The sequence below is a fragment of the Fusarium phalaenopsidis genome (assembly GCF_050370095.1).
Source record: "Fusarium phalaenopsidis strain FUZ10S chromosome Unknown contig_32302, whole genome shotgun sequence".
Lineage (NCBI taxonomy): Eukaryota > Fungi > Ascomycota > Sordariomycetes > Hypocreales > Nectriaceae > Fusarium > Fusarium phalaenopsidis.
In genome coordinates, this window is record NW_028145405.1 from 3735761 (window position 1) to 3760492 (window position 24732).

The following is a 24732-nucleotide window of genomic DNA, read 5'->3' on the forward strand; positions in this document are numbered from 1 at the left end:
GGAAGGGATGTAGATACAAGTACATTCTTGGTAACTATACATGTGTGATAGCGACAGGAGGTATCTCTCTAGCTCTAATCAATCTCTCTCTGATCTCATAAATCATAACCGTGACCGTCATAATCGTTACAATACCAAGTACAAAACCAAACCTTAGATAATGAAAAGTGTTATCACAATCTGTTATCGAACCAAAGAAAGTATAACGTTGCACAAAAGACATCATAGCAAACAATATCATATCATATCAAACACGCTCTCCCCTCTCCATGTCGTTCACCTCATCCCTAGGGGGTTCCCCGCCCCAGGGCCACGTCAACCTCCCACCGCCGGTCCGCAGCCACGGCCACGTGCCGCTGCTGCGTCTCAACCGAGCAACGGAGCGGCTGTCCGGGATGTCCGTGTCACGGGTCTTGCGGCGCAGGAGACGGGCGGGTACAGCACCGATGACGGCGAGCTTGCGAAGGAGGAGGCCGAATGAGCGGGTCTGGAGGAGGGTTATGAGTAACATGAATGGGACGCAGACTAAGATCATGGTGAGGGCGAAGCGCCAGTCTGTTGCGGGGATGGTGAAAACTGTCATGCCAAAGACGGACTGGAAGGTGTTAGTGAGGGTCTTTGCAACACTGACGAGACGGTAGAGTTTAATGCAAATGTTTCGGATAGGGACTTACCGTGACAAAGGTCAGGGGCAGAAAGATCATGCTAATCATGGTAAGGATGCGGATATTGTCTCCCTGCTCGATGGCCCTCCGACTCTCCTTGATGGAGCTTCCGCTGAAGAGTTGATCCCTAAGGTTTTCAATCTCCTTGCGGGTGCGGGCGTTCTGCTTGAGCACCTCACCAAGTTCCTGGACAACCTTGTCAAGCTCACGGCGCAAGTTGGCCATGTGCTCACGATAGGCGGCAGCATCAGCAGTCTCTGGTGACGGATGTGGCCACAGAGTCGCGTGGGTGCCAGCCCAGAAGCTGTCAGTAAAGGTCTCATAGTAGGCGTCCATCATGGCCCTGATGCTGTTATTAACCACGGCCAGGGTGTTGTACGCCCAAAAGTAGCGTCGAATGTAAGTGAAGTGCTTATCCTCAAAGAGGAGCTTGTCACGTAGCTTGGGGTCAAACATGAACTCGGTCTGTCACTTCCTGTTAGTCGAACCAACTGAGTAGATAGGGGAAGGGAAATTACAGGAGGAGTAATGAGCTTGGTGACCCTCTCGTGAAGGAACTGGTTGCGCGTTCTGGCGTCTCGATATTCTGAAATGAGGAGGTCTAGGAACGCGGACGGTCCGTTGATATACTTTTTGCGCTGATACTCTTCACCTCTAACAGTGTGCGAATTGTCTGGGAAGCTCTGGATAGCAAGCAGATGCCACGGCCCAAAGGTCTCAAACAAGACACCCTCTCTCGTACGCTCCCGGCGTGAGCGCCAAGGGGGCGCCCTGGTGGACTCGCCCCCAAGAGAGAGGGCCAGCACGGCACCACACTCGGCAATGTCAATGTGGTCGCCGCTTCGCTTGTCGAAAGGACGCTTGTCGAAGCGCTGCCAGGGAGCAGGCTCCAGCTTTGGGCTGACGACGGTGTAGTACTTGAAGGCGAAGAAGAAAGAGCGCTGACGAAGATTGGCCGTGGTCCGAGGGGTTGGCGGTAGTTCCACAGGTAAAGACATTGGTGAAGAGGGAGAGATAAAGGGTGAGCTGGATGCAGCTGGGGAAGGGGGCCGTTCGTAGGCGCGGTTCATGAACGCATGAGTGCGGCCAGGGTTTGGCTGATCAGTAAGGAGGTACTTCAGCAGCTCAGACATGTCGAAGTGTGAGGACATGGCAACGTGAAGAGCGGCTAGAGCGAGAGGCGTTGGCTCCTGGACGATGCTGCCATTCGTGTCAGTCTCTCTGCCTCATGCTCAAGTATACATGGGATGGATACGTACGTGATACGGCCAACAGACTCACTATTCATGTTGACATCTCGAATAGTGTCCCACACAGTTGGCGCATCGACACCATCAGTCGGACTCTCCTCCTGCTCAGTACAATTGTCCTTGACGTCGGACGGGTCCTCGGAATCGCTGTCTGCGCTCAACTTCTTCATCTCGAGGTTCCTACAGACTTCGTAGACTTCAAAGGTACACTGATTGTAACACTCGCGCTCATAAGCGGCAAAGTCACGAAAGGGCGCAGACAGGTTGATATCGGCTCGGCGCTTGATGGCCTCGTCGAGGAGAGAGGCCATTTCTGGCGCGAAGTCTGTGTCGCGAAGATAGCGCAGAAGCACGTCGTCGGACAGGTGCATCTGTTTGAGGGGACTCCGGACTACGTTGAGCGCATAGTCCTCGACCTCACGTGTGGTTGCGGCGCCAGTCGAGTCTAGCAGCGGGATGAAGTTGACATCGTCATCCTGCGTGTAGACGGCGCGATGGCTGCCACTTGGAGAGCTCGTAAAGGGGCGAGACTCAGCAGTGAAGGACGGCCGCTCTCTCGTGCTCTCGAAAGTAGAGGCTCGAGGGCGACGGTGCAGGGGAGACAGACGGGCAGAGTCAGTTGCAAAGATGGGACCGCTATCTGCTCTCAGGGGCGGCGTGAAGGCTCCCTCGACGGTCTCACGCCGGCGAGGGGCGAGGCTGTCCTGAAGGCCGCGGAGAGTGCGGACATATTGGTCATGGAAGAGGTCGGCTGCCCTGACGAAGTCGTCTAGAGCTTGTGGAGTTGGCTGTGTTGGTGTTGCTGTGGTCATTGACACATAAACGTCACTTGGCTAAAGATTATGGATGAATGCCCATATTCAACTTGGACTGAACAGGGCTATGAAGATGTTGGAACCCGTCGATATGGGCGGGAGAGTAGAGCCCTATTTCTACTCCTCCTCATCCCCCCCCTTCATCTCAGGTTGGGCAGCACGATGCTTCGGAGGACCCCGACGGATCTGCGGCTGAGCCCAGCTCGGTCAACCTCCATGGCTAATGCAGAAGGGCAAACGAAATCCTTCTGCGCAGTAGGGCGAGAGGATGCACGATTAAGCTGCTTCTAGCGCGACAAGGCAACCGAACACGCCGACACCTTGTCGCACGTGGGGGGGCAGCACAACAGGACAGACGCTTGTCTGTAACAGGGCTGTAGGAGGTTTGAGCTTGACTCAGGCGGGAAAGTGGGAGTGCTGAAGAGGATTCGTAGGACTTTGAGGGGGGAGAAGAAGGTTGAGGCTGTACCCGAAGGGCGTTGGTCGATCTCGTCGCTTCGGCTCGGCTCATGACGGCTGAAGACGGTATGACGCTTCTTCCGCGGCCGTGATGGTTGCACAGATGAGCTCTTGTTGGTTGTTGGTTGCGTCGGCATTTGATAGGCGTAGAAAGTTGCTTGATAATATCACCGAAACTACAGTAGCACACAGGTCAGAGAAAAAACAAGAGATGAGGACGACAAAGAGTCTCTAACTCCTCTCAGTATTCCACCTTTCTTATGCCTAAATTTAGTTAGTAGTAATGACAACATTACTAAAAAAGAAATAAGTTTTTAAATATCATATAATAAACTTTGAATATTTTGATAATTACCCTTAGGAGAGCATGAGCAAATGATGTCCTTTACTACCAGCTTTCCGTCAAGACCAACCCTTGCATCATGGCATCTGACGAATCTGCCATCACGATCCAGTTCACCACTGTATCAAGGTTGTTTGAAGAGATCTATGCTGGTGGTACCCGAGATGCCCTTGTGGTGCAAAGCATGTTGCTATCTGTCTGATTTGTAGATACCTACCCTGGTAACTAACCAGCCATTCTCGTCGCAGATGTCTCCCAGCAAGACTATATCGACATCGACAATGAGCGAGAACGTCGGAGGCGCAAGTTCCGCCTCAAACGATACTATTCTGAGCGCCAGATACTCATCGTGACTATTCCGACATTAACCCACGAGCTCCTACACAAGCCCCTGTTCGGATACATTTACGCCGCTGTTGATAAGGCGGGAGTGGGTTTCGAGTGGTGTCTGATGGGCGCCACGACGTGGCGAGGCCATCCAAATGGAGATGCAGGCGAGGGAGACTCAAGCGGTGGTCAAATAAGTCGCCCAAGTCCTTGTTGACCGACGCTCGTCATCGAAGCAGGTCATTCTCAGTCCCTGGAGAGCCTGAGAAGCGGCATGAAGTGGTAGTTCAGCGCATCGGATCATCAAGTCAATATCGTCCTCCTCGTCAAGTTGGACTTGAGCTCTGAGGACATCATCATCGAAACGTGGCAAGCTGCGCAGGGCGATACAGCAAGCCTGGAGCCCAGCCGTTCTCAGGTCATCACCATCAGCCGAGGGCTCAACACGGACACGGTTGACAATGTGCCCGGAGGACCATTACGATTAGATTTTGAGCTCCTCTTCCTGAGAGCGCCACGGCAAGGAGAGGGTGATATAGTGCTGCCCGCCGGTGTACTTCAGCGGCTGGCTGACAGAGTCAGGAGAGTACAGAGGAGGCCCTAAAGGCTATCTAACTCCTTTTAAAAATAATACTCTAATAGAATTAATACTTTGGGTAAGTTTTATGTATTATTTTACTCTCCTTATTATACCTCGGTAGCAGCCCTTAGAAGAGGGTAAACTAAGGCCTGTGTGACGGTGTGGTGTGTTTTGATTACTTCTTGACCCGCTTGGGAAGATGAGATGCAGCCATGGTTACGCACGTGATGGATGGGCTTTCGATCGGCATTGAAGGTTGCTTGATAATTCCACCGAAGCGAAGCTGCCTGCCTAGATAGCTTTGCGACCCGGGTACGTCATCATGGTTCGCCAACACCTCTCAAGGAGCCGGGCGAACCGTGGGGAGGTTCAAAGTGAAGGGGGCGCCATATCGCGGGGGTTTGATTACTCCGCTTGCCATTGAGCGTCAAGAGATTGTCGTTTCAGAGGCAGATAGACTGGTCTGGGCCAACTTCTACTCGTGGGCGCTTGTGCTTCAGCAAATCCTCTTACGTACCGGCCTAGTGATACGCCCGTCCTAGCACCTTGAGCCTCACCTCGGATGCATCCTTCCACGTGCCGACTTCGGCTGGCTCTGCTTTGACACCTTCCGCCCTGCATTCAAATCGTCCGTGTGACCTTGACATGATGGCATCAGCACAACTGACAGCTGCATGTCTCGGTCTCTCTGCAAGTTTAACAGGATTCTATGCACGTCGTATCGAAACTCTGATGTCTAGAGTCCCTCACCCGACAGACCTAACGTGTTTTCCGCCTAGCTCCAAGCCTCCAAACCATTGTTCCCCTGATATCATTCCCTTCGTGTCCTCGTAACTCTATTAGACAATCAACATCCTCCAACCCGATATGATAATATCCATCACCGTCAAAGTCCAAATCAGGTGCATGTCTCGACAAATGCCGACGTAGCCAACAGCGAACCAACCATTGCAGGCTGTCCCTAGGACGCCACAGTGACAGGCTTGGCCGCCGGCGCTGCGGGCTTCTCGGCGCCGTCAACTTCCATGGCGTCGTCACCCTGTCCCTCACCTTCACCCTCGGCCTCCTCCTCTTCGAGCTCATCCTCACTCTCGCCCTCGATGTCGACACTGCCGTCTTCAGACATCTCGTCCTCTTCCTGGGCGGTCTCTGTCTCATTCTCCACACCAGCCATCTCGGAGTCCTCTCCGTTCTTGGCCTTGGCCGCAGCCTCAGCCTCGGCGGCCTCCTCTGCGGCCTCCTCTGCACCGTATTCGTCGCCGTCAGCGACAAGATCGGCCTCAGGTTGCTCGGGTGGGAACTCGGCAGGAGCAGAAGCCTCAGAATCCCTGGTCACGTTAGCTTCGGGCATTTTTGATGCACAACTTATTCGACTAACCACTTGATGGCAAAGCGAGTCACTCGGGGCTTCTCTGCCAAAACGTTTCGCCTCACCCGCTCGATGATGGGCTTGGCTGGAGGTTCCGCGTTTAGCTCCTCCGAGTCGTATTCATTGTTGACATAGTAGCCAACTCGAACAAATTCTCGTCCATCGTAGGCGCAGGTCAGGAGGATGACAGTAACGCCAAGGATGTCGGTCTCGGGGATGCGTGAGGTGTTGGGGGCGTCGGCCTCGAAAATGAACTTGTTAACGCCGACGGGGATGGGGCCGACGAGGAGGGAGTCGAGTTCTTGGTCCCATTGATCGCTGCGGGGCGTTAGAAGAAGCGGTGTGATGAGAACAAAGAAGCTCTAACTTACGAGGTGGCAGATCCGACGTAGGTGAGCTTCCACTCGAGATCTGTTCTGAATTAGCGACGCGGATTTTGCACAAGGTAGAGGTCAAACGAACCCTTCTCGAGCTGCTCGAGGCACTCGAATGTGATCTCAAACTCGTACTTGTCGGTGAACTTGGCAGGGTTGTTGTTCACCTTGACGCCCAGGAGCGACACGACAGACATGGTGGCGAGAGAGGAGGAGAGACTGATGGGTGTTTGCGATGGGTGGCAAAGCGAAATCGAAGTATGCGCAATGCGAGAGGCAATGGAAGGCTGTAGAGGACGGTGATGGTGTATGAGAGAGTCTACTCTTGATAAAGCGTATGACAAGAAGCGCAGCAAAAAATAGATGGAGAAAAAGGGGGGAGATAGCGTGGATAGTGTTGGACGATATAGAGCGGCGAGCTAGTGGTTTGGTTTGAAAGAGCAAAGAAAACAAGAGCGGATCGAAAGTGGTTGCGATGGGCGATGGGTGGTCGAGGAAAAAGCCAGGGCAGGCAAGGCAAGAACAATGGGCATGGGCATGAGCGGACGCGTTTTCGGGTCGCACCCCGCGTAGAGGGGTTGCATGGGCCATGGACGCGAACCTAACCAGACTGGAAGCATCAAGGGAAATTACGAGTCAGCTGAGATGTCATGTGATATCTTCTATTGCGACTGCTTGCACTCTTGATCCTCAGGCCCCACATGCAGAGCTGCCTGCTTGCGGCTCTGTCACCGCCCAGAGCCCACTAGGCCGCTTTCGGTTTCTGCCGTCTCAACTTGCTCAAGGCTCTTCGTTCTTTGTTGAAGCTTTCGGACATTGCAGGCTCTCCTCCAACATCTGCGCTTTAGCCTGAGCCACGACACGACTTTCGACCGTCTTTGCTTACTATACGTGGCGCTTATTCTGCCGCTTTTAGGTTTTCCTCTCCTTATCGCCGAGTCTAGCTTTTGCTCAATCGGGGCCAGTTGGCTCGTCTCTGAGCTTGCCCTTGTTCGCGACAAGTCTCACCACATCTTCAACCACCGCATCAGGGGCTTTACCCCCTTCAATCGGTTCCGTCGCGCTTCTACGATCGACGCAAACGCGACCCCTCTACCGAAAGACGTACATCCAGTTTTTGCCTTTTCGTCGCCGACTGCCAGATCGCGAGTAGGAGCCCTTCACGCTAGCCCCTGTGGCCTTGGAGCAGCGCCCTGCCCATCGACGACGCGCTCGTAGCCGGCGCTCGAGTCGCGACCCCGATCTTTCCCTCCGGTGCTATTCTTGAACCTTACAATATGGCTGCCGAAGGTGCTTCATGGGGCGGAGAGGATGTTGGGGCTCCCCAGGGTGATCAAGTTCAGCATAGCGAGGAACAAGTTGATAACTTTGCTCAAGACTCCCTTGTCTCTGGTGATGCAGCGGATAATGGTACAGAAGATGGAGGAGAATATGATCCAGAGTCGGTCACGATTAGCACTCCCGTCCAGGTTCCTGAAAAAGCTGCTTCCGCCACGGCTCAACGTCAGCCTTCCAAACCAAAGATGTCCGGTGGTTTCATAGTGGAGGCATCTGACGATGACGAGGATGAGGAACCAGCTTCTGATGCTCCCAAGGTGGAATCTGTTCCATCTCAAAACCAGCCGGAGCCTTCTACTGCGTCTCACCAAACCAATATCCCAGCCCCTGCCGCCGTTCCTTCTCCTGCTGCCTCATCCAATGTGACTCCAGCCTTTGGTGGTCTCGATCCAGTTGCCCTGCTCGAAGCTCGTGTCAAGCAGGATCCCCGTGGAGATATGGATGCGTGGCTTAATCTGATTGCCGACCACAGACGCTCCAGCAGACTGGACCAGGCTCGAACTACTTACAACCGATTTCTAGAAATATTCCCGCAAGCTGTAAGTTGACAATCCAGACTCTATACGGTGCAGCGGCTGACCCTTTTGAAGGCTGATATCTGGGTCGAATGGATCGAGATGGAGCTTGGACTCGATAACTTTGTCGACGCTGAGCAGCTCTTTGGAAGATGCCTCATGACCGTCCCCAATGTCAAGCTGTGGACCGTCTACCTCAACTACATCCGTCGGCGCAACGACCTAAACAACGATGCGTCTGGGCAAGCTCGAAGGACCATCACACAATCCTACGAGTTTGTTATCGACAACATCGGTGTGGATCGGGATTCAGGCAACATCTGGCAGGATTACGTCCAGTTCGTCAAGAACGGCCCAGGCCAGATTGGTGGCACAGGATGGCAGGATCAGCAAAAGATGGACCAGCTGCGCAAGGTCTATCAGCGCGCTATTTCAGTGCCCATGCTCACTGTCAACAACCTGTGGAAGGAGTATGACCAGTTTGAGATGGGACTGAACAAGATGACTGTGAGTCTCATTTCATCTACTTGATGAATGTACTAACCTTGGCCGATAGGGTCGCAAATTCATTCAAGAACGATCACCAGGATACATGTCAGCCAAGAGTGCCAACATCGCGCTTGATAACATTACACGACACCTCAAGCGCACAAACCTTCCAAGGCTTCCTCCTGCTCCTGGTTTCGACGGCGACCAGGAGTTCCGGGATCAAATCGAGATGTGGAAGAAGTGGATTGCTTGGGAAAAGGAGGATCCGCTGGTGCTCAAGGTTGACGAGCCCAAGGTCTTCAACCAGAGGGTTCTCTACTGCTACAAGCAGGCATTGATGGCATCACGATTCTGGCCGGAGATTTGGGTGGACGCTGCGGAGTGGTGCTTCCAGAACAATGTGCGCGAGAACGACAAGGAGATGGGCACCGAGCTGCTTCTGGAGGGCATTCGGGCGAACCCAGAGAGTGTTTTGCTTGCTCTAAAGCATGCTGACCACATCGAGGCCAACTACCCAGCCAAGGAGGGTGACAAGTCGGAATATGCCAAGGCAGTCCGCAAGCCCTACGACGATGTGCTCGAGACCTTGTATGAGATGGGAGACAAGGTCAAGGAGCGAGAGAAGATGGAGGTTATGGCCTTGAAACAGGCAGCGGCGCAAGATCCCGTCCAGGCATCGATCGAGCAGAACGACGCCGACGATGATGATGACGAAAAGCCTAAGAGGTCCCCGATGGAGGAAAGGATCCTCGCCATTCAAAAATCCTACTCGAGCGAGACGCTGCTATTGTCGCGTACCATCTCGTACGTCTGGATTGCCCTTGCTCGAGCTATGCGCCGTATTCAAGGAAAAGGCAACCAGTCGGAGGGCGGTCTGCGCAAGGTCTTTACGGACGCGCGCCAAAAGGGACGACTTACGAGCGATGTGTATGTTGCGGTCGCACTGCTTGAATCAGTTGTCTACAAGGACCCCGTGGGCGCCAAGATCTTTGAGCGCGGTGCTCGTTTGTTCCCCAACGATGAGATTTTCATGATAGAGTACTTGAAGTATCTCCATTCCAAGGACGACACAACCAGTAGGTGGTACATACCCAGCGACCAAGACCAAGACTGACCGTATGACAGATGCCCGGGTCGTATTCGAGACTTGTGTTAACAGGCTTATTTCCAAGCCCGAGACCTTGGCCAAGGCTAAACCCCTCTACGCGTACTTCCACAAGTACGAGTCACAGTACGGAGAGCTGTCTCAGATCTCCAAGCTGGAGGACCGGATGGCAGAGCTCTTTCCAGAGGACCCCAAGCTCAACTACTTTGTTTCTCGCTTTTCTTCTGACAAGTTTAATCCAATCTCGACCCCTCTCATCATCTCAAAGGCAGTGCAGATGCGGCCCAAGCAGGCCGTGCCCGTTGTTGAACAGCCTATCTCGCTCCGAAACAGCCCACTTCCGGCCAGACAGGAGCAAAGCCCCCGACCACAATACGTACGGGCCACTGCATCACCGAAGCGACCTCTGGGTATCGATGACGAGGAGTTGAACCCCCCCAAACGACTTGCTCGGGGAGTGTCACCCCTTAAGGGTGCGGCTGGCCGTCGGCTCGACCAACAACGTCGAAACCAGGCATCGGCACTCCACAGAGACATCACTTTCCTTCTCAACATTCTCCCACCGGCCCAGAGCTTTGACGTGCAGCGCCTCAACCCCTCAGCGTTGGTCAACATTCTCCGGGACACCAGCCTGCCCGACGCTGCCACGTTGAAGGCGACGGGAGGTGGCCAACAGCGCTACAACAACCCGTCTCACGCGCGGCAGTCTTCCGGCGAATACGGCAACCGGCCGCTGAGCCCCTACGGGCGAGTGTCGTCGGCAGCTGGCGGGTATCGGAACTCTCCCTTGCGGCCAGAGAGCGGTGGCGGCTACCAGGCCAATCCCTATCCTCCACCCGAGGCGGGTGGTGCGTCGTCGGCTTGGCAGCAGGCGCCAAGTGGATACGGCGCGCCACCACCAGGACAGTACGGGTACCGATATTAAGGTCGATAGAGGCCGGATCGCGATGCGCAAACATGATGCCGCTAATATTACTGTTGAGTATTTGCCTGGGGTTGCAAAATGGGACTTGGATGACGTTGGAGGATCGGGTCGGTTTTTCTTTTGCCTCGCATGGGTTCGGCGTTCGGAAGGGGGATCGACGACATGCCCAAGCGGTGGCTGTCACGGAGGATATTGCTTGCCAAGATGAAGATGGGTGCAAAGACGGCGAGAAGATGGCGGGCTGGGATGCGTTTCATTCATAGCTTGACCAATCACATAGGATTGTATCAATATAAGTCGTTGGATTAGGTATCGAGCGATTTGGTGCATATGAGTGTGATCTGCTTTCTCTGATTGCCCAAGTGCTGTATCTGTGCCGTCTCCCCGTTTGATGGCCAGATGATTATTGCCTGTCATTTATCCGTGTTGCAAACGACGTTGCCGCTGTCTCGGTTGGAGCTTGATACCATGACGGATAGCCACAGCTCGAGATTGATTGGTCACACAACACGCTTACCACGCACATGGCCGCGGCTTTCCCCTATAACCACATAGATTTGTTTTCTATTGCCGGACGCATTGCAGTAACAACTGGTTTTCAAGACACCTGGTTTACAACAATTGCATCCGTTTGACTTGCCAGCCCCTCAAACCACGTGTGGCGGGCCCAACATCAAGTGACAGCGTGATGTCCCCCCTACTGTAACTCACAAAATTTGGGACAATAGATCAAGCTGGGGCCAAATTAAAACCATACGCACCATAATTGAACATCAATTATGCTCCGTGCAGAGTTTTTAATCAATCTGTTTGGTAGATAAGACGCAATCAACCGTGACCTGTCTACGTGGAGCGCCACAACGCGCGGTGCATCCGGTCAACAGTGTCCGCTCCTTTCCTCGTTAGAGGCATTGAATTCCCCTCTCATTCCGTGTGTTCTTTGCCCTTGGTTGCGGGGGTGTTTTTCTGCCTGAGAGAATAGGTAAAGCGCGGTCAGTTTACAGCGCTTGCCCAACAAGTTTTCTCTCCTCTTCTTCACCCCTCCACCGCACCTCCTCACCTTCTTCTCCTCTCACTCTCGCAGGAGCTGCAGATCCTGCTCATCATCCTAAGGATCTTCATCTCTCTCTTTCCCTTTCGCTCAAGCTCGAGTGCAACCGTGAGTCACAGTCCCCGTTCCTCCCTCTCTATATGTTCCATCTCTCCCCGCCCTCCTCCCTTCCCTTCCTTCTTCTTCCTTCACCCTCACACACACCTCTTCTCTTCGCTTGGGTCCTCAGCCAAGTACCTCCAACACTTGTGCAAGCTTCTGCAAGCACAGCTTCCTTCCTTTCATACATCTTCTGTTCTCCCGCCGGTTGCTGTGATCCTCACATCAGCTAGAACAAACTCTCGCTCCACGACCGCGGTCTGCGCAAGCAAGGTATCCCACCTTTCTCGTTGCCGGTAAGTTCCTCTTCTTTGCCTTATAGCCTTCGCCTAGCCGAGGGCTATAAATCTTGCCTCCCTCCCCCTCTTCCTCCACTAGACTTCGATCAACCACTCTTCGATCCAGCACTACCATTACCTACCATCACCCATCTCCTTGATCTCAGTCGCTTACTTCTTCAGACTTAGTCGTCATCATGTCCGACAGAGGACGTTCCCCTGGCCCCTCCGGGTCGGGTGGCTCTTCTGGCTCTGGGAGACGACCTTCTCAGTCTCCTGGTGGCTCAACCGCCCGCTCTTCTTCCCGTAGCCCTGCAGCTAGATGGGCCCAAGGTCCAGGTTTCGACCCTGCCAAGCCTCAACAGCAACAGGATCAGGGAAACACCCGCATGGAATTGCCGCCTGATGCATACGTGTCCGAGACCAAGAAGGACTTGTTCACGCTGCGAAACGGCAAGTTCAACACCGAAGGCAAGCCCGAACAGATCGAGGTCAACCAGTACCGGATGACCAAGTTTGACTTCAGCAAGAAGATCCATCAGTATGATGTGAGTACCAATCGTTCCATGCCCACTTCTTGCTCATTACTGACAATGACTTCAGGTCTTCATCTCGCCCAACCCTGACAAGCTCGGCCCAGTCATGAAGAAGATTTGGGCCCATGAGGTCACCAAGCGACAGCTTCGCCCCTTCAAGGGCGACAAGTGGCTCTTCGATGGAAAGAAGCTTGCTTGGGGTCCTGCTCTTATTGAGCGTGGAGAACTTCGGTTCACTGTCGATCTCGACGAGGGCAAAGCCAAGGCCCGCGACGGAGGGAAGTTCCATGTCACGATTCGCAAGACGACCGAAATCCAGGTCGCCGCTCTTCAGGGCTACCTTGAGCACAAGATGTCCTTCAACAACAGTGTTCAAGAAGCACTGAACTTCTTGGACCACCTTGTTCGACAGTTCCCGTCTCAGAACCTGCTCGCCATCAAGCGCAACTTTTACGATCCCGCGAGCAAGCAAGTCACACCCCTTCTCGATGGCACCGTCGTCGAGGTCCACAAGGGAACTTACGCCTCGGTTCGAATGAGCCACAACCTCGCGCAGAGAGGTGTCGGACTCGGTTACAACATTGACGTCGCCAACACTTGCTTCTGGATTGGAAACCAGACGGTCGACAAGTTGATGTGCCACTTCTTGGCCACCTTGGACCGAAAGTTCCAGGGACACACTCCTGCCTCCCTTTGGGAAGTGCTGAAGCCCGTCCGAGACAAGACCGGCCGTTGGGCTTCTTCGGATGCTTTTAAGCAGCTTCGAAAGCTGCGCCGGCTCAAGTTCAAGGTCAAGCACCGAGATCGCCCCAACATCGACAAGGTCTACACCATCATGGACTTCAGCTTCAACGAGAAGTACGGCGAGCATGGTTGCACGGCAAAGATGCACACTTTTGAGTGCGACGGCAAGGAGGTGTCCGTTTTGGACTACTACCGCAAGAAGTACAACGTCAACCTCAGACTGGCCAACCTCCCACTCATCGATGCTGGCAAGGGAGGAATGATCCCTGTTGAGCTCGCTATCGTCGAGCCAATGCAGCGCTACCCCTTCAAGTTGAACCCTGATCAAACCGCGGCCATGATCAAGATCGCTGTCACCCGTCCTCCCATCCGCAAGAGAGACATCCAGCAGGGCGCAGCTTCGCTCCGCATCGGTGAAGACCCCTTCTTGAAGGAGTATGGCGTCTCGTTTGAACCTCAGTTCTCCAGAACCGAGGCTCGAATTCTCCCTCCCCCGACTGTCAAGTTTGGCACTGGCACGGCCGAGCCCAAGTTTGCCGGTCGTTGGGACCTCCGTGGAAAGAAGTTCTGGAAGCAGAACGCCGCACCCTTGATGAACTGGGGTTTCATTGCTCTCGAACAGCCTGTTACTCTCCCAGTGCTGTCGCAGTTCGCCAAAACTTTCAAGAGCACTTTCATCGGCCACGGAGGCAAGGTGCTTAGCGACGCTATCATGCTCAACACTCCAGGAAACTTGCGTTTCGACGCTGCAGCTGCGGTTCAGTGGGCTCATGAAGAGATCACAAAGAAGAAGGGCTACACGCAGCTTTTGTTTGTTGTTGTGTCCAAGAAGAACAGCGGAACCTACGAGCGCCTCAAGAAGTCTGCCGACTGCAGATTCGGCATCCTCACTCAGGTCGTTCTGGGCAGTCATGTCCAAAAGAACAATGGTCAGTATCACTCCAATGTGTGCATGAAGGTCAACGCCAAGCTGGGCGGCGCGACTGCCTGCACTCCTCCCCTTTGGAAGACTCCTACCTTCTTCCCTGAGAACCGCCCGACCATCATGATTGGTGTGGATGTCTCTCACACTGCCCCTGGCGGCACATCTCCCTCTACAGCTGCCATGACTATGTCTGTCGACAAAGATGCCACACGTTACGCTGCACTTGTCGAGACCAACGGCTACCGTGTCGAGATGCTGACGCCCGGCAACATGCGAATGATGTTTGGGTCCCTTCTCGAGCAGTGGAAGATCAACCACCCCGGAAAGCTTCCTGCGCATGTCATGTACTTCAGAGATGGAGTTGGCGAGGGTCAGTTCGCTTACGTTATTGATCAGGAGATCGCAGAGATCAAGAACTTCCTCCGTGAGAAGTTGCCTGCCAAGGCCGCTCTACCCAAGTTCACGGTCATAGTCGCTACCAAGCGACATCACATTCGGTTCTTCCCCCAGAAGGGCGACAAGAACGGCAATCCTCTTCCCGGTACCTTGGTCGAGAAGGAGGTTACTCACCCGTTCATGTTTGACTTCTATCTCAGCTCTCATGTCGCTATTCAAGGCACGGCTCGGCCTGTTCACTACCATGTGATCCTTGACGAGATGGGCATGCCCACCAACGACCTCCAGAAGATGATTTACCAGCAGTGCTACTCGTACGCTCGCTCGACTACTCCGGTTTCCCTACACCCGGCTGTCTACTATGCCCATCTCGCTAGTGCTCGAGCTCGGGCACATGAGAACATCGCCACCAGTGAGGGTTTCCGAGCTGGTCCCAAGGGTCACGAGATGATTCGCGAGAAGGTTGCCCGCGGCATTTCTCTGGGCGGACCTGACCGAGGTGCTGATGCGCCCCCATTGCTGCCTCTTGGTGGCAGAGTCGGAGAGAACGCCATTGATGGTGAGCAGCGACAGCGCAACTTCTTCCGCAGCACCATGTGGTACATCTGATAGATGTAATCGACTCGGATAGGCACAGATTCGCGACGGACAGCGTAGGCGATGTGGCGGAAAGGTGATGCTTGTGATGGATAGCACAAGCTGAAGAGGAGCGATCGCTAGGGCGGAGGGTAGGGCATGGACTGCATGCGAGCGATCTGATCACTGGCGCAATATGCGTGAAGAGATCAACAAACTAAAAGGGGCGACCGGTTTGGTGGAAGAGTGGCGGTGGAGGTTGTTTTCACGTTTTCTAAAATAGTTCTGGATCAATATCAGTGATTTGACCCGGCATATGAGGTTATCTCTGTTCTCCTTTAAAGTGAAGTCAATGTGATAATGTCGTGATGAAGGTTGGGAGGATGGAAGCGGAGAGGGATTAGATTAGGGCAATATATGGCTCAGCTATGATGGGCGGCTTATCACGGTTCAGAGTGATTGGATGAGCTGTTCGCGTTGCTACGTGTCTTGGACAGCATCTAAGGTAAAAGTTTTGGGGTAAGTAATGGATATGTACATACGTATGAGGTTGGGGGATTATGCAGAGTAATTTGTTAATGCCTCGCCTCGCCTCGCCTCTCAAAGCAGGCCTCGATTTCTGTGGGTAATGAAAAGCACTAGAATCGCCCACCCACAATGCAATGAATGTAATCAATGCCCAGCTCTTGATGGAAATATCCGTCCCACCATCTTGCAAAGGACTAAATCATGGTTCAAAGCTACAATTCTCCAATTTCTCTCTCTGAGGTAGTACAGACATCTACCAACCCGTTGGTACCATCTTCGTTAGTCTCCCCTAACCAAGTTATGCAACTGTGACACCATCCACACAGTGTCCATCCAAAGGATTCAACGCGTCCAGTACCCTTCGAGAGGGAAGCGGCAGGCAAGGGGAGGGTGTGAAGAGGGTCAGGAATGGGGGGTGCTGGTGGTGGGTGGAGTTTTGATGCATCACAAGTCACACACACGACTGCACGATCCGATCCTGGAGAAGGTGGGCACGGCGTCGACCCTGAAAGGAAGCACAAGAAACAGATTCTGTACGCCCCCCTGCTTGGCTCATCCCGTGGGGGTCCAAAGGGGAGGGAGGGGGTGCGGACACATCCTGGGCGGGCACTAAGGGGGATGGGACGGGACGAGGCAGGGATTTAGTGTGAGGCTCTTTCGTCAGGCCCCATCGCGTGCAACTCTAGATCAACGACATGCCTTGGCTTGGAGGGACGACGTTTGGGAGGAGTGAGGTGGATGGATGGGATGCTTTGCCCTGTCATGATGAGGTGTCATGTCATACTCTGGTGGATTTGCTTTATCTGAGCCATATAAACCTTCGAATGGGTAAAAGGGCATGGAGGGGGTTAGCCCTTAGTTAGGGAAGAGTCAGAAAGACATGCTGAAGAGGGTTCGACATGGGTTAGGGAAGGGCCAGAATAGCATTGCTAAAGGATTGGTTAGATTTTGCTCACCCTTCGCCCATGGAATTGCTCAGTCATGAGGTGTCTTCATGGCGACGGCTGATTGGCCAGTAACATATTGCTTTTTCTTCACCAAGGACATATAGGGTAAACAGGTTAGACTTTTCGTATCCATTCAAGCTGAGTCCCATGCACGTAGTCATAAAAAAGCATAAGATACCAGATCAACCCTATCTAGTTTCTAACGCAAAATAATCCCTAAATATAATAAGTAAAGTATAAGAAAAATACTAGAGGTAATTAAATAGAGTATTCAAAGATTTATGATATTATTATTATTATTTTTATCTCTTATTTAGCTCATCGTTAGGCTACCAAGTAAAGACTCTTTATTGGCTTAACGGAGCGCAGCCGTCCTAGTGTCTCAAGTTTTTTGTCGCGACCGCGTGCCATGCAATGCATGCGCCAGCTCTAATACACGTACACAAAGTTGGGGTTCTCCTTATCCGTTAGGTCATTGAACGCGGTCGCGTTCAGCTCATCAGTCGTGCCGTCGCCCGCTACCCGGAGAGCCTCACGTTGCCTCTCCTTGCGCTTGTTCTCCCACATGAACGAATAGCGGAAGACAAAAAAGAGGGCGAGCTCAATACAGTTAGAGACGAGAAGTGAGCCAATGCCTAGGTGGTAAGAGGGGGCCTGCTCGGAGCGGTAGAAAAAGGGGCTAGCGATGTTGCCAATGCAGGCACCGAACCAGATCATGCCCGACACGATCATCTTTTTGGACTGCCCGCCTGTGTTGGAGGTGATGAGAGAGAGACAGATGACGAACGAGGCCTGGTAGGAGCCAGTGAGATAACTGACAGAGTCGTCAGCGCGGTTTCGGGTGGGATGAGGAACTCAATTGGTACTCACAAGCAGATCAAGCGACCGACGTAGGCATCAGTAGGAGCAAGGAGGAAGCCGAGCGCGCCGGCGATGGTGGGGAGCATGAAGATGGCGCAGACAAGTGTCCGACTATTGGGTGGCATGTATCTGTTGGCCAGCGCACCGAGGCCGATCCAAATGATGACGAACACGCCCTGAGGGATGCCCAGGAGGGCAGTGTGGAGCGTGTCAAAGCCAAGACCCTTGATGACGAGCGTCGAGAAGTTGGAGATGCCGCCGCTGGGGATGTTGGACACGAACCCGAGCAGAGTGAAGAGCCATGTCTTGTAGTCGAGGTAAGCCTCCTTGACCTGGCCCCAATTGATCTTGCGTTGTTCGATACCCGTCTGGTTGCGGCGGATACGTGCAATCATGATAAGTTTCTCGTCATGACTAAAACCCCAAATGGTTCTGGGAGAATTTGGCAGCATGAACAGCAGGGTGATGGCCCAGGCTGCACAAAAGGCGCCGACCACGAGGAACTCGTAACGCCACGATTGAAGAGCTCCCTTGATGTTACCGATACCATAGCCTATTGAAGCTTGAGCTAAGACTGTTGGACAGCAAGAAAAGGGGCGAATACTGACCGATCAAGCCTCCACCCGCTACACCGACGCCATTAAAGGCATACCAAGCTGCGATGCGGCTCGGCTGCTCGGTACGGGTATAGTACATCGATGTGATGAGCATGAAAGCCGGGTCGGCTATGGCCTCAAAGGCTCCCGACAGGACACGAAGAGCGAGGAGGCCACCGAAGTTGTGCGCCGCGGCCTGAGCCATAAGGAGAGCCCCCCACATGAAGATGTTGAAGGCCAGGTAGTAGGCTGGTGGACTGCGCTGCATGAGGAGGTTGGACGGGATGGCCCAGAGAAGCCAGCCAAAGTAGAAGCTGCTCGAGAGCCACGAGTACTCATCGCCTTGAAGGTTGAGGTCCTCCTTGAGACCGAAGATGGCGGCGTATGAGCTATACAAGGCTGGTCAGCCATGAACCCGCGCGTACGACTCAGAGAACTTACAGAGTGGTCTTATCCACGTAGTAAAAGAAGTAGCAGATGCCTAGTAGAGGAATGATCCTCATATCGATCTTCCTCAGGACCTTTTTCTCCTTCTCCGGATCGATGTCGTCGTCGGTCGGGTACTGGGCAAGCGCCTCGACGTACATCGCGTGCTGTTGCTTATCGAGATATCCAGGCTTCGCTACAGAGCTCTCGTTGATCTCTCCGACACCCTCTTCGACTTCATGGTGACCGATATCGTTGCTTGAAGGTTGCTTATGGTGCTTGGTTACCGGCGGGGCGGCATCGGCGTCGGTGCCGGCCATGGTGGAGTGCAGAATAAAAGGGGCTCAATATAAAAGTCCTCCAGTCTTATAAAATCGGCCAGATCTGCCAGATTCTGCGAGAAAATGGCCAGAGAATAGCAGAAGAAGACGAGCGATCGCGGCTTTATAGGTACCCCAAGAGGAGTAGATCGCCTCGCCGATAACGACGCAAGCTGGGCCCTAGAATGGGTCGAGGAAGGGATTTGGTGGAGCATCTCCACACACAGCCCAAGTCCCCTGAAGCGTAGAAACGAACGACGGTTTGCGGGGCTTCATCAAGCAGCTCGCCCGACTGAGCAATTTCGCTGATGAACCGAGGGCGGCTCCGAGTTCAAAACGACAAACATTAGCTAATTGAATACAACAAAAGGCGGTGTCTGACCTGGGAGCTGAACCTTCAAGGTGCCGATATCGCTCCTAGGCCCTGTCCTTATCGTGGCCCGTGTCCATCCTACGAAGCTGGAGTACATTTCATGATGATCCTTTCCGTGGATCCCAAGGCCAACAATCATGAGTTTCCCGGTCGGTATTTGATCAAGCCCCGAGCGATTCAATCACGGCAATAACTGCTGGGTCCGGAGATCTGCTTGGCGAATCGCTTAGCCGTGCCGTACTCCCTTGAGGCGATCCGATGGGACGCAGATGCCGAGAAATTCCCTCAAATCAGGGGCCTTAGCGACGCTGTTATTTCCCACCAATCCGATATTATAGTTGGGAACTTGATACATACCAATGCGCCATGTCGATCTGGGGAAGCTTGTTGACGATCTGGAGATGGTTGGGGGTTCCAGATTGGGGGTGGGTGCTAGCTCGACGCTAATCGGTGCTTCTGAAGTGAAAAACAACGGGCCAAGATGCGGAAGACCTAGACTAGAAGCGATGTAATGTGTATAAAAGCTAGAAGGATCATCCAGAGAGTGGCATCGAAGAACTAAACTGCAGCGAAGCGAAAGCGCCGATGGAGTCAGCCAGGGATGAAGTGAGGGATAGAACAAGGCAATTGAACCCACTTACAGACAGGCCACGGAGAGATGACCTGAATTTGCTGTTAAAACGGCACCAGAGGCCATACCTAAAGGGCAACGAAACGGAGGGCGACCTGGTCTCGTCTGTCTTTGAGTCTTGTTGATATCCAAGCTTCTGCAACAGTAGAAGTTCAAGTCTCGCTGTTGGGTTTATAGTTCTCCTGTGGAAGCGTCCGGTCTAATACTGTTCGGTCTAGGCAAAGTGAAAGGCGAGGGAAAGAAAACTGTTGGCTCATTGAGACTATCAGGCGAGAAGGAAAGCAATATTGACGCGACAAAGCCCAGCCCGTCAATATGCAGCGGTACCAAAATCAAACTCGGGTGAGACGGGTAGCTATTTGCTATCAAAGGCAAACCTTCCCCATGGGAAAACACTGTAATTGTAAGAAGCAGGGGCAGAGATGTGTTATAAGCGAATGAAAGACAAGACTCTGGTGTGCAAATCGGGTCTAAAAAACAGCAAGAGTAGATCCAAGCATGAAAGAACTAAGCAAGCAAAGAAATGACAGTCTTCCTCAACGAGCTGAAGCGGGCAGCCTTCCCTGGTCATATTGAACTAAAGGACTGACTGCTCTGGAGCTGACAGGAGTTAATGACAACAGCTCGAAGCTTTTCTCTTTGGCCTGCGTGCTGAGGGCGACGGAGCATGAGTAGGCCGACGGCAAGGCGAAGATTCGTAGATTGCTGTTATGGACGACCGAATGACAGGAGTGCTGCCAGCCTAATCATCTCCTTCCATGGATCTCTCTGGAGATCCTGGGCTGGTATAAAAGGGCGACGGAGCGTGCTGGCGAGTGGATACAGGTAACAGAGAGTTGATGGACCCTTAAAACTCTGCACTCGGCCACCTTCGACTCGCGCGGGCATTTGTATTGGGCGCCATTCAAAACTTTGCACCTATCCCTGGCTGAAGCAGGCATGGGAACATTTGACTGAATGAAGCAAGACGCTTTACATGAGCTCAAGTATACCAAAACTGGGCTCCAAGTCCGGCCAAATCAGCCCTGACATCCTCCATGTTTCGTCGGAGACGGACACAAAGAGACAACAGGTTGATTATGGATTGGGTAACACTCCCGTCGCGAAGAACATAGGTGGAGAACGGATCATCGCGGGCGGGAGTGTCCAGGTAGCGAGCCAATGTGTAAGGGAGCTCGATCGAAGGAAAGGGGGGTTGGCCGACCTGGGCGTTGCCGTCGTGGTCTTCGCTGCTATAAACAGTACGGTTAGCCAGATGCCAGCATAGTAGAGATAGATTTGTGCTGGAAAGGGAATGGCCTCGCGATGAAAGGATGCTGTGTTCTGAGTCGTACCTTGAGACTGACAGCCAAAGGCTCTGCTGGTCTTTGCTGTCCTGGGAACTCATTTTCGATGTCCTGAATAAGCGTTTCTTGCTTGAAGAATCGTACCGTGCCACGTGAAGAGCTGAGCCGTGTTCCGGACGGGGAGGAGCGTTCAATCTGTGCTTGAAGAATCTTGGTGAAGAGCAGTAACATCAAGACATCCATTGCCCAGATTCTCCGTTCCCCTTAAGTAGTCCGGAGAAGCTGCAAGAGCCCTCGACTTGCCGGTCGGTAGCCATCCCCTCGCTGTCATCCTGGAGCCATGGAAAACTGACGATGTCTCACACTCCTCATCCTTCGTGGTATTTTAGAGACCACCATGCAAGGGAGACGAGACGGGAATTAGCTGAAGGGACGGCGTCGGCTCGTCCCTTAGGCTGCAGTAGCGCGCGGGCTTGGGAAATGGGAGAGTCGGTCGTGCGTTTAGTCGTCGGCAGACTATGCAATTATGGTTAGTAGATGTCTTGGACAAGAAACAAGAGTCGAGAGACGAGGGGAATGGGAGGGCCATGGCAGATAGAGATAGCTCACCCCAGCTTCAAGAAGTTCATGGCATGAAGCAAAAAGTGACAGATCACCGCATGGACTCTGTGGTCAGACGACATGGCGCATGCCGGTCTGCATGGCGCTTCACCGTGATATGCCCAAACGAGGCGAGGAGAAGGGAGATAGTCCTCGTTGAGATGGATTTTTTTTCTTTGATGTGTCTGAGTGCGATGGCCCTCGGCTTGGACTGATTGGCTGTGATGAGAGAAGGACAGAGATGCAGGGGCTGATTCTGATTCTTGTTGAGAGGGTAATTGTGAGCTGGGGACCGGAGGAACCCCCGGCAGAAGTGGATGTGACAACCGACCCCCTCTCCCGCCGGGCCGCTTTCCTCCAGGAAGGCACTGTGATTACCCCCCCGGCAATCACACAAAGGAGGGGGAGGGGGGATTCCCACAGCCTTGTCTTTGGCTTGGCCAAGGACGTTGTACGACGTCAACATGGCCGGAGAGACTTGGGTGTTTCACTTCCCTCACCACATACCCGGTTGAGCCAGAAGATAGCCGGTGTCTTGTCTTGGATTAAACAGCGCATTTTCCGCAACCGTCAATTGCGCATTAGTGTTCTTGCTTGATCTGGCTCGTGGTGGTGTAGCACGGGAATAACTTGACGACTAGGTAGCTGCAAGCGGCCAACTCTAACGGAGGCTATCTCGATCATTCCTTCCCGTTTTTACCGGCTTCGAATTACCGGAGCCCCGTGCTGTTGCGCCAGGATCCCTTTGCCCACTCTCTACGGGCGTTGACTTATGAGTCGACTGGATTTTGTGTGCTCAAGACTGGGAGTGTGGTGTTGCGCTGATTTTATGCAAGCCTGCACAATATCCTTGCTTTATGTACGTACCTGCAGCCAGCTCAGCAGGGAAACGCTGCCTGGAGGCCACCAAGATGTGTGCTCACCGCCATGGATTTTTCATCCCTGCACCGGATGCGGCTGAGTCCAGAAGGAGTTGTACTGGAGCCTGTCGCACAATTTATACATTTTACAGTAGGTACCTATACGCAAGTCATAGCCACTGCGCTGATACTGCTGTCGCCGTCAACTGAGCCATTTACCATGAATTCCCCAAGTGCCCAGCATGAGAGCTTTGCACTCGACACCAAGGGAGCCCGACGATGATGACAGAGCAAGCCATGTCTCTTTCTAATCATATTTTCTTTTTTCTCTCCGTTGCTTCCACACTGTGCCTACCTACCTTTGACGACTCACACCCCCAGGCCCCCCCACCACCACCACTACTGCGCCTTTCCTTTCTTTTTTCCATTTCACTTGTTTCCCCGTTAACATTGGAGGGGGTCGATATAACATTATGGATCCATCATCCATGCTTGAGTTTCAGAGGCTGGATATGCCATGCTTACAGCATGGGACCCATCCAGCCATCCAAACGGCGCCGCATCGGATTAGATCGCCGTAGTGCTTCGTACGGGGAAATAATCATCCAGTTGACGACATGCCGCCTCGTCGCTTCGACGATGAGGTTTGTTACGGTTTCCCTCTATATCTAGGCTTGGATTCGACAATCAGCACTCTTGTGAGTTTCGAGTGTCAACATGTGTTGGCTTTGACGCTCTGCCTGGCGACAGTCCACCCATTTCGTGCTGCGCCGAGGCACACTGCCTGTTGGACATTGCAACACTGATTGATGGTGCGTCTGTTTCGCCTGGAAACTGGATTAAGCTGCTTGAAATCGCCATGCGCATGGTGGCCTGAGCGACCAAAAGGAGCTTGGCGCAGATCACCGATGATGGAGCCCCTGCATCGGGTGTGTTGAGATGAAATCAGCTTGCCTACCTTGCATCGCATCCGCTGTGTGAGAGCGGCGGAATGAGAGACGATACTCTAGATGCGACCGAGAAAATTGGCATCGCGTCTTGGTGTGGATCGCCCCTTTGCTTCCCAGGTATTGAGTCAACACTGTTCTGCTCATCCAATATACGAATGCTCTACATCGAGGCCGTCGGCAAAGCCAATCACTCTACTGCGCGAGGCACAGTTGGAGAGCCTGTTGGGCGGCAGGCAAAATACGGTGAGCGCCTGTGTAAGCCTCACTTGCGTGCTCGTTCTGGCAGCCCGGTTCTCGAGTCATGAACTTCCTCCACACCACCATCCCTCCCCCTCGTGAGGCTCTGCTTGAGGAAAGGACCAGATCTCATTGGACCTGTTGGTCATGTTGACTGTTACGATGGGAGTTTGGACCCCTGGTAGTGAGATGAGAGACAACAAGACTTGAGATGGATCAACGGGCTTGCTTTTATGGGTTAGGCGCACCCGACTCCAAAAGTATGACGCCTCACTCGTTCGACATCGCCTGGGGAAGCGCCTGCTAGCATTGTTTTCTCTCCCCAGAGACCAGAGAGAAATGTCTGCCCCTGGATCCAGCGTTGAGGTGAGGGCGAGCGACAATGTGTGCCCTGAGCGACGTGCCCCGTAGTGCGCTGAGCAGAGAAAGGGGGCGTGTGCCATCACGCCTCTCCTCCCCGTCTCTCAGGCTTGGCTACAATTCACCAGCGGTACGATTGATCACTGTTGCTGATGCGGGAGGCCTTACTGGAGCTAAATTAGTGGCCGACAGTGGGCAAAGGCCTCATGCTCGGGCCTGTTTGCGGCCTCCTTAGTCCGTCGCCAGCGCAAGCGCGCTCCGTATCCCCGCTGGTGATCACCGTTCACGGAGGCGGCACCATATTATTCGCCGAGTCTGTCGCTCCGGGTCGCTTTCAGGTAGTTTATCACCGTGATGGCCAAGCTGGCGATGATCTTGGGGTCGATATCTTCAGCTAGGGCGGTTGTTGAGCAGAGTTCATAGTTCTCCACAGACCCTGCCCATGTCTCTTACTCATTTCTTGTCCAAAATGAAGATAAATTTGCTTCTTGAAGAATCTCAATCATCTTACCCGTCCCGTGGGAAAGGAGTTAGCTGATACATGGCCCCTGAAGAGACGACTGCTCTCTTCTCCATTGGAAACGGTCTCCCACCAGAG

General features: G+C 53.4%; 5 protein-coding genes across 5 annotated transcripts; 2 read left to right on the top strand and 3 right to left on the bottom strand.

The window, feature by feature from the left end:
- Nucleotides 1-247: 247 nt before the first annotated feature.
- LRP88_08529 (cora-like Mg2+ transporter protein-domain-containing protein) lies at nucleotides 248-2727 on the bottom strand (the record flags this gene model as incomplete). Its single annotated transcript, XM_083245033.1, has 4 exons — nucleotides 248-595; nucleotides 675-1130; nucleotides 1184-1865; nucleotides 1925-2727. The coding sequence occupies 4 exons, from the start codon at nucleotides 2725-2727 to the stop codon at nucleotides 248-250; spliced, it is 2289 nt and encodes a 762-aa protein (XP_083099527.1).
- A 2673-nt stretch (nucleotides 2728-5400) lies between these two features.
- LRP88_08530 (nucleosome assembly factor ASF1) lies at nucleotides 5401-6379 on the bottom strand (the record flags this gene model as incomplete). The annotated part of the gene is made up of 4 exons (XM_083245034.1): nucleotides 5401-5767; nucleotides 5818-6126; nucleotides 6180-6219; nucleotides 6271-6379. 4 exons carry the CDS (start codon nucleotides 6377-6379, stop codon nucleotides 5401-5403), a joined length of 825 nt encoding a protein of 274 aa, XP_083099528.1.
- A 1080-nt stretch (nucleotides 6380-7459) lies between these two features.
- Nucleotides 7460-10554, top strand: LRP88_08531 (cleavage polyadenylation factor subunit RNA14; the record flags this gene model as incomplete). The annotated part of the gene is made up of 4 exons (XM_083245035.1): nucleotides 7460-8059; nucleotides 8111-8542; nucleotides 8592-9600; nucleotides 9650-10554. 4 exons carry the CDS (start codon nucleotides 7460-7462, stop codon nucleotides 10552-10554), a joined length of 2946 nt encoding a protein of 981 aa, XP_083099529.1.
- Nucleotides 10555-12179: 1625 nt separating this feature from the next.
- Nucleotides 12180-15192, top strand: LRP88_08532 (Piwi domain-containing protein; the record flags this gene model as incomplete). The annotated part of the gene is made up of 2 exons (XM_083245036.1): nucleotides 12180-12530; nucleotides 12586-15192. 2 exons carry the CDS (start codon nucleotides 12180-12182, stop codon nucleotides 15190-15192), a joined length of 2958 nt encoding a protein of 985 aa, XP_083099530.1.
- A 1871-nt stretch (nucleotides 15193-17063) lies between these two features.
- Nucleotides 17064-18837, bottom strand: LRP88_08533 (major facilitator superfamily domain-containing protein; the record flags this gene model as incomplete). Its single annotated transcript, XM_083245037.1, has 4 exons — nucleotides 17064-17448; nucleotides 17505-18057; nucleotides 18128-18480; nucleotides 18533-18837. 4 exons carry the CDS (start codon nucleotides 18835-18837, stop codon nucleotides 17064-17066), a joined length of 1596 nt encoding a protein of 531 aa, XP_083099531.1.
- Between the last annotated feature and the right edge of the window lie 5895 nt (nucleotides 18838-24732).